Here is a 16,805-nt window from a genome sequence, read left to right on the forward strand (position 1 = left end):
TAAAAGATTTATTATCACTTTTCCTGGATACACATTGGCACACATTAAAAAACATGCACATCCTTTTGTGATGGTTTGAACGCGCAGGCTGTGAAGCATGTGTGCGTGTTTGTGTATGTGCACTCAATCATTGCAACTGAGTGAGCTGTGTCAGGGAGAGACAAACTCTGCAGTGCAAAGCTGGGGTCTCAATGACCCAAGTGTTATTTGCAGGGGGAGGGCAGAGGAGGCAAAATTGGATGGCTGCAGATCGTGACTGGTTGGTTGGGGGTGTCGCCTGCATGTGTGAAGAGCGTTTGCTGTACTTCGGTGAGTGTGGAAGGCATGCCCTCAGCAGAGGCTGAGGAAGCCCAGTTGTTTTGCTGCAGACATCTTCCAGCGAGCCTCCCTCGGCTACCAGCTCCGTCTCTGCTCCGAGTAAGTCCATTTGTTTCTAAGGGGGGGAGTAAAAAGGGGGATCCAGCAGGCAGGCAGGCAGGCAGCGGAGTCTGTTTTATTTCCTATTGTTTGGAAATAAAGCATTAGAAGTTGCAGGTAGAGAATATTCCGAGATAGTTGGATCCTGCCCTTCCTCTCAAGAAATTCAGAGGGCTGACGCCTTCCCTATCTCCTGTTTCCACTAGCCCTGGGAAGAGAAAAAGGAAAGAAAGAAAGAAAGAAAGAAAGAAAGAAAGAAAGAAAGAAAGAAAGAAAGAAAGAAAGAAAGATTGAAAGGGACCTTAGAGGTCTTCTAGTCCAACCCCCTGCTCAGACAAATACTTGTCCAATCTCTTCTTAAAAGCCCCAGAGCTGGAGCACCCCCCAACTTCTGGAGGCAGGTTTTTCCACTGAAGGAAGAGAGAAAACTGTTTATTTCAGGGGTCTTTATGGGAAGATTGGCTACACTTTCTTAGCTGATGTCCTACCTTTTCATTTAAAAAAAAAAAATCCTCCTGGGAGTAATCTAACGCTTCCTTCTTCTTGAAGTCTCTGCTCTTCCCTCTCAAACCTGAATAGCTCCTTCTGAGCTTGCCCAGGTCATAACCATGTCATTCCTCTCCATCATCTCCAACAGCTATGAACCTCTCCTTCAGCCTCACCTTTCTTGGGAGCCACCTGGAGCCCTGGATGCCGGCCAACCTGTCTTTGTCGGGACAGCTGAACGGGAGCCAAGGGCTGGGCTGGGCGGAGCTAGAGAAGTTGCTGTTCCTCTTCAATGATGATCCAGTCATCATCAGCCTCACCCTCCTGTACCTGATGTCCTTCTTGGTGGGGCTGGTCGGCAACGTCATGTCACTCCGGATGCTGACCCGGAAACGAAGCAACAACATGCCCAGCTTGAATGCCACCCGGAGTCTCCTGATCAACTTGGCTATCTGCGACTTGATGGTGGTCTGCATCTGCCTGCCCATCACGACCGGGAACTTGATCTACAAAGCATGGGTCTACGGAGACTTGCTGTGCAGGGCAACGCCATTCATCCAGGCCGTCGCCGTCTCAGCCAGCATCCTCAGCCTGACGGTGATCAGCTTGAACCGCTATTACAACGTGCACAATCCCCTCAAAGCCCGGTCCTTCTTCACCCGGAGGAAGATCTTGAGTACCATCCTGATGGTTTGGGTCTTGTCTTCAGGCATCAGCATGCCTCTTATATTTATGAACAAACGAGAGGAGATTGGGGTGGGGTCCGATCTGCCGTTGGTGTTCCCCATTTGCCGGGAAGTGTGGCCCCAGGAAGAGCTGAAGCAAACCTACAATTTCTTCCTCTTCTGCACTCTCTATTGCTTGCCGGTCTCCTTCAACATGGTCATCTGCTACTTGACTGTCCATCGGCTCTGGAGCCCCACCAGCACCCTGAGAGATTGTGGTGGTGCCTTGAAGCAGACCTTGCTGGCTTCCAGGCTGAAGATCCGCCGGAAGGTGGTTCAAATGGTCATCGCCTTAGTCCTCCTCTTTGCCATTTCCTGGCTGCCCATTTACCTGGTGGACATCTGGATAGAGTTCCACAGCCCCAAGTCCTTGTGGGATGAGAAACCATCTCCTTTGGTCCTGCAACTGCGAGCTTTTTCTCAATGGCTTAGCCTCACCAACTCCAGCCTCAACCCCATCTGCTACTGTTTTCTGGGCGACCTCTACAGATCGGCTAAGGAAATGAGGAGCAGATACCAAAAGAAGATGGCTTCTCTTCTCAACTTCTCTCTCTCCCGAAAGAGCTGGCCACCTTCTGTTCCTGAGATGCTTTCTTACAGGAGGTCTATGGACTCTGCTAAAAAAGAATCGGACCTCGCAACAGGAAGAGAAGGCAACAGAGGCCACAGCCACAGCTGCAGAGACCTTGCCTAAGATGCTCTTTTATATGTATCAGTCTTTATCAACTAGGGATGGCCGATAGTGCGTTGGCGAAGAAGCATCTTCCTACAAGGGTTGAAGTTTCCACTGTGCATCTTCCCTGGATGTGAGCACCTTCCTGAAGCCAATCGAAGAGAATATTTGTAGCTCAGATTTGAACTGTCGGGTCCTTGGTGCTCTCTGAGTTTGGTTGTTTTCTTCCAGACATTTCACGAGCCTACTAGGGCAGAGGTCCCCAACCTTTTGGGTACCAGGGACCAGTTCCATGGAGAGAGGAGGTTTTTCCACCGACAGGAGGGTGCGTGGTTTTGTGTGCTGCCTGCATCTCGCGGATGGGACTTTGCTTGTTTTTGTGGACTGGTTGCTGGCATGCTGCGCCCCGGTGCTGGTCCACAGACTGGGGGTTGGGGACCCCTGTACTATGGAACATCATCAATGCTAGAAAGGGAGTGGGGGAAGAGGAGGAAGAAGAGGAAGAGGGGGGAAAGAAGGAGGAGGAGGAGGAACTGTGGGATCCTTGGTGCTCTCTGAGCTTGGTGGTTTTCTTGCAGACATTTTGTGAGCCTACTAGGGAACCCATCAATGCTAGAAGGGAGTGGGGGTTGCAAAGAGGAGGAGGAGGAGGAAGAAGAGGAGGGGGGAAGAAGGGAGAAAGAGGAGGAGGAGGTGATGGAGAAGGGAAGGAGAAGGACTGTGGGATCCTTGATGCTCTCTGAGCTTGGTGGTTTTCTTGCTGACATCTCCTGACCCAACTAGGTAACTCTATCAGTGCTTCTGGAAGGGAAAACAGTGAATCAAAGACAGGATCTGAACACTTGCAGAGATGATAAGAGCCCCAACATGCTCAATTTTAGCTGTTAATTGCAAGATTTTGGAGTCTCTCTGGGAACCAAAGTACCCCCAGGAACATTTTTGGTTTCAAAGTCATTTTTCTCCATTTTCATCTGTTACAGTCCCTTTAAACGTCCAGGGTTCCTTCAGATGCAATTTACACTAGATGTTTTCTGCCTGCAGCTGATAGAAATTTAATTCCATTATCACATAAAATTAGAGTTAAAAGGCAATTTTACCTCTAACTCAGAATCAAGTGCTCCTAGTATAAATTCTTGTAAAAAAGAAAAAGAAAAAAAAAAAAGCTTTCTCCTAGGAAAGAAAGTCAGCTTTGGATAGAAAAAAGGCTGGGTCTTCTCTCTTTAGGGAAATTTTAAAAAAAGGCTACTTTAGAATTCAATTTATAGTTTGGGGTCTCTTTTATCCGGTATCCACTTGTAAGGCGTCTACAGTCAATTAATTGCTCTTTTCACTAAGAATCCTGGCTACTAACATTTATAAAGATGATAAAGGTAGCATATAAATAAATAAACAGCTTCTCCACCTGCTAAAACATCTTGAAATCTGTATTATGGAAAAAGACAAATGCTGAGAGTTTATGGTATATGTCTGAATTCCAATCAAACATTTAAATCTCCCTGTCACTCTAGAGACCAAGGAATGGAAACGACAGAATCTGGAATTAATGACCCGAAAAGAGATGAAACTGACACACAACACTGAAGTTGTCAGGTATGTGCTAATGTCCCGTGATAAAAGCTGGGATGTTGAAGTTAATCAATCTTTTCACTCACTCCCCTGCAAACAAAGCCCAAGGACATTAAAAAGCTATTTGCTGAGAGATGAAATGGAATCGCATTTGGTTTCCCATGACACCCAAATATCGCCTGCCAGGTATTTTCATATCTCGGGCAGGTGCAGCAGGACTCAAAGCTGGAAAATGATATAGCATCCATCAAGTCAGCTGCCATCAAACAGGAAAGTCAGGAGGAAGAGGTGCCTCTCTCGATAAGGGTCGGATAGGATAGAATAGAGCTGGAAGGGACTTTGAAGATCTTCTAGTCCAGCCCCCTGCTCAAGCAGGAGAACCTATATCATCTCAGACAAGTGACTGTCCAGCCTCTTTTTAAAAACCTCCAGTGATGGAACGTCCACAATAGAAATATTAGTATTTCTGATTTTGGTTACGTGGTCCAGGCTGCCTCAAAGGCCTAGCCAATACATAATAAAAATAGAATAGAGTTAGAAGGGACCTTGGAGGTCTTCTAGTCCAGCCTCCTGCTCAAGCAGGAGAACCTATACTATCTCAGACAGGTGATTGTCTAGTAGTCTCTTCTTAAAAACCTCCAGAGATGGAGCGCCCACGATTTCTGGAGGCAAGCTGTTCTACTGGTTAACTGTCCTCACTATTGGGAAGTTTCTCCTTAATTCTAGGTTGCTTCTGTCTTTGGTCAGTTTCCCACCATTGTTTCTTGTCCTGCTCTCTGGTGCTTTGATGAATAATGTGACCCAAATTAATTATGAAATATTCCCTAAACTTCGATCATGAAAGGACTCCTTATTTCCATGCAGCTTGCTATAGCCTTGGCTCCTTTCCCCACAAATTAAGCAAGAAAAACGAACAAACAAGAACCGTAAGCCTTTCATTCTCACAAAAACAGGATCTGGTAAAGTCACCTTAAGAGTCTTAGAAGAACATGTTGTCCAAATCCACCCTCTTGTGGCGAGAAGTGGAGATTCTCCACTGGTTGACAGAATTCTGGCTAATATTCTTTATTAAGCCCGTAGTTTGACTGTTGGTGTGGAGGAAGAAAGAGATAGAGGGACATAGTCCAAGGATCTAAGGTGCTTTAGGAAGGACATAGCTGAGAAAGTGGAGATATGGAGGGCCCTAGAAAGGATTCACAGAAAGAGGGGAGATGGCATGGGGTAGATTGAGTCACCTTGAGAAGGTAGGGAGATAACTGGAGGAGGAGGAGACCAAAGGAAGAGTGAGAGTGGAGCAGAAAGACTCCAGTGAAGTAGAAAGCCTTTGATCCAGGAGAATTAGAGAAGGAGAGAAAGAATGTTTACACCCCTCCACAGAGTTTCCTTTTAAGATTATATATTTATGTGCCTATCAAAAAGAAATCATTTAGGCTGCTGAGCTGCATATTGTAAATATTAAAGGAATCCTGTATCGGAGAGCCTGAAAGAAACGAGTCTTTGTCTCTAAGGTCAAAAAGGCCTACATTGTGTTTATCCCCTGGGCTGAGCTGAGCCCTCTGTTCTTTGTGTCCTGGAGGAAGTTCTATATTAATATAGTAAACATAAATATTTGCAACTGAGAAATTCAGTTTAGGGGAGTGATGGATTAACTTGGGAAATGTTATGAGCCGGGATGCTGGTACTGGACCTGAATTAAGTTTTTTTTGGCATTAAAAATTTAAATGTTAGGAGAGCACGATCATCTTGAACCAGCGCCTTCCATCATGGCTAGATGATGGGATTTGTAATCCATCGCAGCTGGTGTGTCAGGTTCAGGATAGGCTGGATTAAAGTCTCAATCCCAAATCGCCCCAGAGTTGGAAACGAATCATAGGAAGTATCTTCCTCCGTTTGCTAGCTGGTGAATTCTGGGAGTTGAAGTTCACCCATCTTAAAGTTAACAAACACTGATCATCATCATTTTTACTGCTTGAAATGAGTTTAGCAACTTCCCACCTGTCTCTATGAAGCTTAGGAAACTCTGTTATTGAACTCTTAATTCCCAAAAAAAGAGAGAGAAATATGCCAATATTTTTACATTCACAAGCTCATTATACCCTACCTTGCAGTGAAAATAGAAGTGCCAAATATTGTATGGCACAGAGAAACAGTACCATAAAAGCTTGAGATTACTAAGGTTGACCAAAGCTGCCCTGGAGTCTTCTATAAATGAAATCATAGCCAGTGGCCATCACAAACTACTGAACGAGCAGACCTTCGCAAAATGCTGGTATCGTCTTTTAACATGTGAATAATACCGCCTGTGTTAGTAGGATGGCCAGAATAGACGGGGCACTGTAAATTCAGAAGCTCCACTTCTTACTTCTCCAGATACTTCAAAGTTTGTTTTGGTCAGTCCTTTCACAACCCCCCTTTTCATTTTCCTCTAAACCAGCAGCCCTAAATGGGAAGAAAAATCCCAAAAGAATATTTGGGGATATATGAGGTCAACGCCTGTCCAGCTTGTTTTCATCCCCCATAGATGGTTGGCCCAGTTGAACGCTTCCTTGTGTCATTCTGGCTGAGTTGCCGTTCCACAACCCCACCTTAATTTCCAGGGCAGAAAGCATTCAGTGCAAATAAGGGCCTGTTCCAAAAACCTCATTCAGTTCTGCGTTCCAACAGATGCAAGGAAACAACATGGCTGAACACTGCTATAAATCTCCTCTTGCTAATGCCTCTTCCTTAAAAATAAAGATTCATATTTGATTTGTCTAGAGGCTCACCCACCACAATGCATCTGCCTGGCTTTTGCTCCCTTCATCAATCTTAGGCAATAGACCAAGTTGAAGGGGGCTTGACAGGGGAGGAAGATCTTCGTGCCCTGAAGGGCTCTTTTTTCAACAGAAGAAAAGAATAAAGCTTAGGCTGCTTATCTGAGATGCCGCTGGAGGAGGCATCTCACCTGGGCACTGGAAACATTCACTTGGAGATTGAATGGGTAGAAGATTCTTGGTTCTGAATTTGTTGTGGTGGTCCTTCCTGCTCCTTTGTCCCAACAGGTGAGGGACCTTGGTCCAAAGGACCCCACTGGATCACCAACCCACCTCCCAAGTCTTGAGTTGACTTGATGCACACCAGTAGCCCAAAGAAGAACTTCAAGAGAACATCTTCTGCATTCTGGGTGACTTTGTTTTCCTGACTCCTGAGAATATGGAAGCGTTGAGGGCCAGGACTTTTTTAAGATCTGGAAATCACCCACCACATCCTCTGGTTATAAGTTTTAAATTAAGACCGATTAATAGTAACTGCAGAGAAACACATTGTTCCCTTTGAGGATTTCCAGACCTTTTCTACCCAAGATATTACAAAGTGTTCCTGTTTGCCTCTTAGGATGTATTCCTTAGCCCAAGCACTATTCCTAATCTTGCTTTAAGAAAACCACAATAATGCTCTCTCCCTGCTCTTTCCCAATCGCTTCCACGTTGTGTTCAATAATAAGACTGTCAGAATTGAATATATTCAGGATTGCTTTTTGGCAAATCAACCCTTGTTTATTTTTTTCCACGCAAAAACCTGAGAAGGCCCTTGCCTTGTTTTTATCCAAGGGTGAGTCACACATTCCAGATTTTGGCAGCAAGCAAAGTTGCAAAAAAACCAGAAGGGCAGATTTATACATCTTATTATCAGCTGCTCCCGATGCAGAGAGTTGAAGCATCTAAGGAGAAATCTAGTTCTTCTGGCTCCAGAGATATACAGGAGGAAGACCTGGGTCTCTTTCCACAACATTGGGCGGGGAAGAAGGAAGGAAGAGGGGAATGCTGGCCAAATTCCGCGCAATTTTTGCATAAGTGAAATTTCAAGTGTTAAAGGAATCCTGTGCAGTTAAAATAGCCAACACGCTCTAAGATGGGCTGAAATATCCAGTGGCAATTGTGGCAGGGACCTTATTTTACTGGTGTTGGGGTCTTCTGAAATCCCAGCTTCTGCAGAACCATCTTTGAATAGACTCAAATACATCACCCTAAAGACTGGCTGCCCCAAAGAATCTTTGCTGGTATTTTTCTGTTAGACCAGGTTTCCGCAAAGCCGTAGACGTATCGGCTCACAACGATTCCTGGGAAACAGGCTTAAAGATCATGGGATGGTTTGATGAAACCAAAGTTGGAGAGATTCTTCACTCGAATGGCTTCTTCACTAGCAATTGTGGTCTGAGACAGCTTTCTCTTGCAAAGTCCATCTGGACTGTGGCACACTTCATACTATGCTTTTTCTTACCCGTGGATTACAGCAAAAATACAGATCAAGCCATGATTTAGAAGACCAGCGAACCCAGTTAATGATTTTTCCCTGCCATCTTTTCCAAACACCTTTCAAAATAGAACTTTTAGCATTATTTGTAGGGGGTTTTTTAATGGAAAAAAAATGAAACTAGCTGGGTGACTTTGAGTCAATTGCCAGACGATGGTGAGTTCTAGTCCCGCCTTTAGTCATGAAAGCCAGCTGGATGACTTTGGGCCAATTGCCAGAAGATGGTGAGTTCTAGTCCCGCCATTGGCATGAAAGCCAGCTGGGTGATTTTGGGCCAATCCCTCTCTCAGCCCAACCCAACTCACAGGGTAGTTGTTTTGGGGAAAACAGGAGAAGCTATGTAGGATATGTTTGCCACCTTGAGTTATTTGTAAAAATAATAAAGGCGGGACATGAATAAATAAATTTAGGCATACTACTACAACCAAGAGTCAGTCAGCTATTCTACTACCAGAGACTCTGCAACATGCTGCATTTTTGTTCACTGTATCCCACCTTCCTGGCTGGAGCTGAGGGGAGACTGAACAGAAGCAATGTAAGAGGACACTTTTTTGTGTGTTCTTCCTTCCCAGAACAGACTCTGTATTAAATATATTTTTTAATATATTAATTCTTTCTTTCCATTTGTTTTAAATGCACCAAAGCATCAACATAAAACAGTGGTGGAACCCACCCCATTGTAACGCAACCGTAAAAATAAGAGGTAAAACTGGACAAAACCAAAGAGGGGTTTTGAGAATCTATTCCTCAGAAGGTTCAGAAACTCACATCCGAGCAATGTGTTTAAAAAGGCTGTAGAAAAAGGTACAGTTGTGGAGGTCAACCTGGATGGACCTTATGCTTTGGGGCAGCGGTCCCCAACCTTTCTAGCTTTGTAGACCAGTGGGGGGGAGAGGAAATGGTTCTGTGTGAGAAGCAGACCTGCACACTCGTGCAGCTCCATTTGCGCCAGTGGTGGGCACTCGCATGCGTGCGTTAAGCTCCACTTGCACGAATGGCATGCACGCTGCTCCATCTGCACAAGTGGCAGGCACTCACACATGCGTGTGAAGATCCATTTGTGCCAAGGGTGGGCCTACCCGCCGCTCACACAAATAGAGCTTCACGCAGGCGTGCGAGTGCCCGCCACTTGTGCATGTGCACACACTCGCCTGTTTTCATGCGGCCCGGTTCTGAATGGGCCGTGGCCCAGTAACCGGGCTGCAGACCCAGGGGTTGGGGACCCCTGATTTGGGGGACATCAAATAGGGAGGATTCTTTGGGAATTTCGAACACTCCTCCATCTCCCTCTTGCTCAGTTTTTGAGCAAGTTTTCTGGTTTAGGATATCCAAAAAGTACAAAATCGGCCTCGTACAATTTGTACAGCCGCTGCCGCCACGCCATGGGAATTTTCGCAAACCAGTCCTCCTCCCAACTGTTGGCTGTCCTATTCCGGTAGCTGGGAGGGAAGTGGAGAAGATGGTCCACCTTGAGGAGTTGCAACAGGTAAGTAGCATCTTCATCCAAGGTCTCCAGTTTCCCAACAAAGTCATACTCGATCTGGCAGGGATGACACAGGCGGTACACCTGCCTCCAATGCTCATTGAAGGGGGCCAACTTCTCTGTCCGAGGGTCCAGCAAGTACTGGATGAAGTCTGAGAAGGAGACTCGGAAGCCACCTTCAAAGGCTTCGCTCACCGAGGTCGGCAGGCTGCTGTAGTTGGAGTAGAGCTTGAGCATGGGGATGGCAAACCGGCGGTAGAATTCCTCGTTGGCCAGCTCAAATTTGCTGCGGAAGGCCGAGATCAGCCGAACAAAGGGGTCCCGGACGAAGAGGAACTTGGTGTACTTCTTGAGTTTGATCTTCATGAGGTGGCGGGAGAACTTGCCGTAGCGACGCCAGAATTTGTTGAAGGTGAAGTGGGTGCTGGTGTTGTGCACGTGCTCGCGAGGTATGTCCAAAGGGTCGACATAGGGGACCCCTTGATCCATCAAGCTTTCGCTCAGGACAATCATCACCCGCTTCCAGTTGGTGCAAGCCACTTTGGGAACGTAGCAGTAGATGACGCCGTGGCGGTCATCGACAATGAGGTGGTTGAGCTCGTAGTTGGGGATGTCATCAAAGGTCCGCTCCTTTGTCGGGAAGGAGAAGCTGGAATTGGTGCACCAGTCCTGCAACATCTGCCGTCTCTCCTTCTGCAAGTTTGCTTGGTCCAGCACCAAGCTGGCCTCCCTGGTGGGCCAGTCGTAGCCTCTGACTTTCTCCTCCAAGTTGCTGGTCCCAGGCTTGCTTGAAGCACGCAAGGGCGGCTTCGGCTTCTCAACCTTCTGGCCGAGATCGGTGTTCTTTTTCAGATCAGAACTTAAAAGGTTCTCCAAAAAGTCATCCACCTCCAGCAGAGAACCTGGGTTGTCCTTCTCCACTGTGGGGAGCACCTCCTGAGGCCTGGAGAGGGTGGTGTGGAGGTAGAAATGCGCGGTCCCAACATTGTCCCAATAAACAATGATCAACAAGATCATGAAAATGGAGCCGAGGACCACTGAGAGACGGAAAAGTCGTGCGTTGGTCATTTTGCCAAGTGGGATCTTCAGCTACTTCCTACAGATCTCATCTCCAACTCAGTGGAAAACCTCTGGAATCCAACATGGCCTTGATCAATGGTCACCACCTGCAAGGGGTACAAGCACAATGTGAGTGTTCTTTTTCGTAAACATTAGAGAATACAGAACAGGTCAGCCTTTTTCAGCCTAACCTCCTAAAGACAGCCAATGAAATTCTGGAGAATCGGTTGGTATGAATGGGTTCCTGCTTGTTCTTTGAGTTTGGCTGTTTTTGTGCAGATGTTTCATTACCCATCTAGGTAATATCTTCAGTGGAATCTTTGGTGCTCTCCGGGCTTGGTGGTTTTCCTGCAGATGTTTCATTACCCAGCTATGTAACATCATCAGTGCTAGACGGAAATGGAGTTCGCTCTGAGTGCGTTCCCTTCTAGCACTGACGATGTTACCTAGTTGGGTCATGAAATGTTTGCAAGAAAGCAACCAACCTCAGAGACCACCAAGGACCCCACAGTTCTCCTCCTCCTCCCCCTCCTCCTCCCCTTCCTTCTAGCATTGATGATGTTACCTAGTTGGATAATGAAATGTCTGCAAGAAAACCACCAAGCTCAGAGAACACCAAGGTTCCCACAGTCCTCCTCCTCCTCTTCCTCCTCCTCCTCCTCTCTACAAATCTCCCTTCTAGCATTGATGATGTTACCTAATTTGATAATGAAACATCTGGAAGAAAGCCAGCAAAGGACACCACAATTCAACCAGTTTAACCCTGGATTATAAATATTCTCTTCCATTGGTAACATTTTCAGTGCTGCACTGATGACGCTATCCAGCTGGGTAATGAAATGTCTGCATGAAAACAAGCAAGATCAGAAAGCATCAGATTCAACCCTCAGCTACAGAGAGTCTTGTTATATCTATTTCAGTCTGCAGCTCACCTGATATTTTAAAAGGTGGACCAAAAACCAAAATAGAGTAGAACCCATTTCAAACAGTTGTAGATACACCTTGTATTAAAAAAAAAATCCATGCATGGTATTATTTCTCTGGCACTATCACCCTAACCCAGAATTGATTTTTCCTGTTCCATCTGTCTTCAGAGACCAAAGTTCATCTCTCTTTCCCTGGGGCAATTTTGTTTTATCTCAGTTTCACTGGTTTTTATTGACAGCCCTTTTCAGAGCTACTTCTCACAAAAGTGAATTTCCCCTCCAGAGATAATGTGATAACCTTTCCCCTTTGACAAACACGATGGCCACAAATTGGAATTGGCAGCACCGATTCATTTCTCCTGTTTTGAAATATCTCAGCTGGCAAATGGATGAATTTCTGAAATACAATCAATCAACCGAGTTTGGAAGTTTCTGTTCCTTGGGTAAAGTCTAAGTATTTATTTCAGAAACTGGTTCTGAAGTCCTGATTTCTTAGGACCTTCAGCCAAAAAAAGAACGAACGCTACAAAATGTTTCTAGGTTTGTTTTTTTTTTTTTAATCCACCAGCTCTCCAGGATAAGGAAAGTTCTTCACAAAAAACCTTTCCTTTCACACCAAAAGTGACCCACGTGCTTTGTCATGCAAGAAATGCCTACCCCAAGTCTTCTCCTTCTTGCTGAGAACTTTAAGACTTGTGGTTTTCAACTCCAGGAATTCCTCATGCTGGTTAAGAAATTCTGGGAGTTGATCGCCAACATGATCGCCAACGTCCAATAACGGATATGGCACAAGAAGAAGAAGAAGAAAGGAGTTGAAGTCCACAAGTCTTCAAGTTGCCCAGTTTGGAGACCCCTGACCTTAGAAAAAGGAGACCATGTGAGGATCAGCTGCCTCCAAGAAGGAAATTTCTTTGAAATTTCAAGACATGCCAAAGAATTGAAGTTTCACAATGCTCGGTTTGACTGCAGGGCGAAGTTTTAAGCAAACAGCAACGTAGTCTTGTTCCTGATCCTTTTTCTGTCTCCTTTGGAAGACTAAAGAAATCCAGCTTTTCCCTTCTTTATCCCTAAATCTTTACAACAATTCGGCAAAAGGAATCAAGAACAGATTGAGCACCAACTGCATGCAGGGTGATCCAAAGCCTTTCTGGAAAGCAAATAAATCAGCACGGAGAATGCTTGCTGGAAATAGGGCGTGCCTTGCAGCTTCTCAAGAGGGTGGGTTCTTACAAAACCATCTGTAGAATTTGACAGGAAGCAAAGCAGACATGGCAAATGCTCTTTTCAGGATGAGATGGAGGGAAAAACACGTAAACAAAATAAAAGTGGAAAATTGTCTGTTCACTTCGAGAACGAGTTGATCTTGATTGCATCTCTGGATTTCGCCCTAACTTTAAAACCAACAACACACATAGTCTGAAGTTTCACAGATCCAAGATTTTGGGGGTGTCTCTTCCTTGCCCGGTTATTGTCTGAAAGCGTGCAACGTCACACGCCCTTCCTGCCTCAAGCAGAGAAAAGAACCAAGTGCCAAATTTAGCATCCGACTGTGGGCTTGTTTTTAGAACAATGACGTTTTGATGGCTTACTGGCCAATGGTCAGCTAAAGGTGCATTGTGCAGGCTCTGAAACTTCAGGAAAGCAAAACGGATCAACATTGTCCAAAGCAACAGAAGGCAAGACAAGAAGCAATGGGTGGGAACTAACCAAGGAGAGAATCAACCTAGAAATAAGAAGAAACTTCCTGACAGTGAGAACAATTAATCAGTGGAACAGCTTGCCTTCAGAAGTTGTGGGTGCTCCATCACTGGAGGTTGTTAAGGAGAGACTGGACAGCTATTCATCTGACATGGTATAGGGGTCTCCTGCTTGAGCAGGGGGTTGAACTAGAAGACCTCCAAGGTCCCTTCCAACTCTGATGATATTTTATGTTCTGCTGCAGGATGAATAGGGGCCCATTCAAGATATCCATGGAAATAATCAATAGACCACTTTTGACCAAGGAAATTTCCCTTTTCTTGGCTAGAAACTGAATTCCATCATCACAGAAGGCTTGGGCCAATCTGAGGTGACTCATAAGAGGTTGCACATTAAAAATAGAATTTGAGGAGGACTGGGAGGATTTTTGTCAACAAGCAAAGCAAAGTGACCAATTATTTGGTATTCTGGGCGAGCTCAACTGAACCAAGAAGTGTTTGATTCACGGAAAGCCACGGGGGAAAGCGTTGCAGCTTTTTCATTCGTTCCCTGGAGAAGCTGGAAATACATCCCAGGTCTGCAAGGGCATTTGCACTTAGCACGGAAAGCCACGGGGGAAAGCGTTGCAGCTTTTTCATTCGTTCCCTGGAGAAGCTGGAAATACATCCCAGGTCTGCAAGGGCATTTGCACTTAGTGAGGTAAGTTGGATGGAAAAAAGAAAATCTGGAGCAGAAATTTGCCAAAGGCGTAAAAAACCACTGAGACCCAGGACTGGGTTCTATGCAATGCAGTTTAATCTGTCTTCTTGTGTCTTGGGATCCATCTTCAACTTGTTCGCTAAGATGACTGACACAAGCTACCGTGACGTGTCACGGTAGCAGCTGAATGACATCATGATGGAGATGTTGTTCCTTAACTCTGTTTATTTATTGATTTCCCACCTTTATTATTTTTTTAAGTAACTGAAGGTGGCGAACTTATCTAAGGCTCCTTCGTCCTCCTGTTGCCCCTACAACACGGAAGGTTGGATAGAGAATGTGTGACTGGCCCAAGGTCACCCAGCTGGCTTCCATGCTTGGTGGGACTAGAACTCACCATCTCCTGGTGCTTGGTCCAAAGTCACTCAGTCAACTTTCATGCCCAAGAAGGAACTAGAACTCACAGCCTCCTGGTGATTTGCCAAAAGTCACCCAGCTGGCTTTCACGGCTAAAGCCGGAGTAGAACTCTAGCCTGCTGCCAAACCAGCTCTCTAAACCCTAACCTTATAAATGTTCCAAACTGCAGGTTTTATTTCCAACATTGGCTGAGGAATTCTGGGAATTGAAGTCCACAGGTATTAAAGTTGCTAAGGTTGGAGACCCTGATCGAAGAGCAACGTTCCGTTCAAATTGTACTTCTCCAGGACGCTATTCCTACTGTCCCAAGCGCTGGAGAGCCAACCCACTTAGAACATCACCCGAAGTCTCCAAAGACAGGGTGAATACATCCTGACACATACAGCTTTATGTCTGATCATTCCCTCTTCCCTCTGTCACAATCCCCATGTACAAAGACGACAGGAACTGTGATGAAGCAACCTCTACCCCACCAATGGATGATGGAGCGTTACAGCTGCGTTGTGCATAACATTTCGGCAGGAAGGGCTAGAACAAGCTCTAGACTTCCTCCTTTTCATTTCCGGAAAGACATGCAGACACCCAGAAACTCAAAACTGAGAATTGAGCAATCTCAGCCAGAGATGCAACTGGTTTAGCTCAGGGATGTCCAACCTGGTCAATTTTAAGACCTGTGGACTTCCAGAATTCCCAGTCAGCCAATCTTGGCACCCCAGTCGGACCTTTCATTTCCTGTATTTTCCAAGCAACCAAGTCTGGCCTTCAGGATCTGCCAAAGACAGTGAGGGCGAACCCATTCTATTAAGCCATTGTGTGCTTTGGGGTAGCACAATGTGGGGAGCCAGCCGGCCAGGTTTACGAACCATAATCTGGGGCTTAGATCTTAACTCAGCTATTGTGGCATGTCCAGGGTGCAAGGCTGCAGCAAGCCATGGCTTTGCATGGTGTGACCGCAGCGCCTTATTCTCTGGCTATTCCAAGCCTAACCAAGGTTGTGTTTTCACCAGCAAGGGAGCAGACCAGCTTGACCCAGCCTCCTGTGTTTTATCACAAGCTAGCTTTGTGCCACGGAAGCCTCCACCGCAAGGCACAACCACCCCACACAGGCGGGTATCAGGATGCCACCGGCTCTCGCCACCTCCAACAAGCACGGAAGGTGCATTACTCCGTTGGATGAAATCATGACTCACCTGTCCTCGTTCCCCCCTCCCCCACCCTCACGGATGCTGGGAGGGAGCATCCCTTCCCCAGATCCAGGTGGCCACCAGCCAGGCCTGGGAAGGAGGGGCGCATCTGGGGGAGAAAAAGACTGCGCGAGGATGTTGAAGGGTGGCAGGGGATCTCCAAGCTGCCGCCCGCGGAAGCCCTTTTGCTCATCACTGGCCCGCCGATCAGCCTTGCCCTCCACCCGGCTGCGAGATCAGGACCCCCAGGCACCGCGGCTTGGGCGTCCGATCCAGCCCGATGCGCACCCAGGAGAGGGAACCCCACGGGAAGCGGCTAGCGCCAGGCAAGGCAGGGCGCGATGCGCTTGCCAGATGTGCCCACGTGGCCGCGGAGGGAGAAGGCGCCTCCGCCGGGGGCCGCCGCTGCATCCAGCCGCTCCCCTCTGCCCGCTGGCCGGTCTCCCTTGCCCACCTGCGCCCGGCATCCCCTCGCTCACCTCCGGCCCGGTCCTTGCTGCCTGGATCGCGCCTCGGCCGCGCGTCCCGCTTTCTTTCTCCGGCCAGCCCGGCCGCGGCTCCTCCTCCGGCTGGGGCTGCGCCGCCCCTCTCGCGAGAAGCCCGGCCCGGCCCGGGGGTCTCCCCGCCCGCCGCCGCTGCTCCCCCTGCGCTGCACTGCCCGGACGCGCAAGACTGAGCCTGCCTGCTTAAGCTTGCGCTGCGCGGATGCTGGCGGGCTGCTCTCCGGAGGAGAGGCGGGGCGCGCAGGAGAGCTACGGCTGCAACGCCCGGGCTTCGCTCAGGTCCCCGCAGTTTTCTTGCAAGGGGTTGGCCCTTCTTCTCCTCCCCCCCACCCAGGGCTGAGCGAGGGGGACCGACCCAGGGTCTACCCGCTTAAGGTGGGACTAGAGCTCTCCAATCTCCTCGTTTTTAGCCTGGTGTCTTCTGAATAGATAACTAGACTAGAGTTTGGGACTAGAACTCACAGTCTCCTGGTGATTGGCCCAAAGTCACCCAGCCAGTTTTCATGGCTAATGCGGAACTAGAACTCACCGTCTCCTGGTGATTAGCCCAAAGTCACGCAGCTGGCTTTTGTGCCTAAGGTGGGACTAGAACTCACCGTCTCCCAGTTTCTAGGTGCTTGCACCAACTTGCTATGACTCTTTAGCTCCCCCCTCCCCTCCCCAAGAGAAAAACACGAT

General features: G+C 47.3%; 2 protein-coding genes across 5 annotated transcripts in view; one reads left to right on the top strand and one right to left on the bottom strand.

Annotated features, from left to right (window-relative positions):
• The window catches only part of LOC120315795 (QRFP-like peptide receptor), a 2,669-nt gene extending 118 nt beyond the window's left edge, over positions 1–2,551 (top strand). The window contains exons 1-2 of the mRNA XM_039360728.1: positions 1–417; positions 1,055–2,551. The exon at positions 1–417 is cut by the window's left edge and continues 118 nt beyond it. Coding sequence (XP_039216662.1) covers positions 1,057–2,322 — 1,266 coding nt within the window. The 5' untranslated portion in view covers positions 1–417; positions 1,055–1,056 and the 3' untranslated portion in view covers positions 2,323–2,551. The remainder of the gene's footprint in view (positions 418–1,054) is intronic.
• Positions 2,552–8,742: 6,191 nt separating this feature from the next.
• Positions 8,743–16,787, bottom strand: CHST12 (carbohydrate sulfotransferase 12). 4 transcript variants are annotated; one of them, XM_039360825.1, is made up of 2 exons: positions 16,657–16,787; positions 8,743–10,806 (listed from the first exon to the last, which is right to left on the bottom strand). In XM_039360825.1, the coding sequence occupies exon 2, from the start codon at positions 10,706–10,708 to the stop codon at positions 9,452–9,454; it is 1,257 nt and encodes a 418-aa protein (XP_039216759.1). In that variant the 5' UTR covers positions 10,709–10,806; positions 16,657–16,787; the 3' UTR covers positions 8,743–9,451. The 4 variants fall into 4 exon arrangements, with proteins under 4 accessions (XP_039216759.1, XP_039216758.1, XP_039216761.1 ...); XM_039360824.1 differs by lacking the exon at positions 16,657–16,787 and adding an exon at positions 16,104–16,501; XM_039360827.1 differs by lacking the exon at positions 16,657–16,787 and adding an exon at positions 16,079–16,501.
• Positions 16,788–16,805: the final 18 nt, after the last annotated feature.

This window comes from Crotalus tigris, unplaced genomic scaffold (genome assembly GCF_016545835.1).
Source record: "Crotalus tigris isolate CLP2741 ecotype Arizona unplaced genomic scaffold, ASM1654583v1 scf7180000019173.45859301935:6455823, whole genome shotgun sequence".
NCBI classification, from domain to species: domain Eukaryota; kingdom Metazoa; phylum Chordata; class Lepidosauria; order Squamata; family Viperidae; genus Crotalus; species Crotalus tigris.

What these genes read in the sequence shown, in the direction of transcription:
- CHST12 (XM_039360825.1), bottom strand. Translation starts at nt 10,708, where the DNA reads ATGACCAACGCACGACTTTTCCGTCTCTCAGTGGTCCTCGGCTCCATT.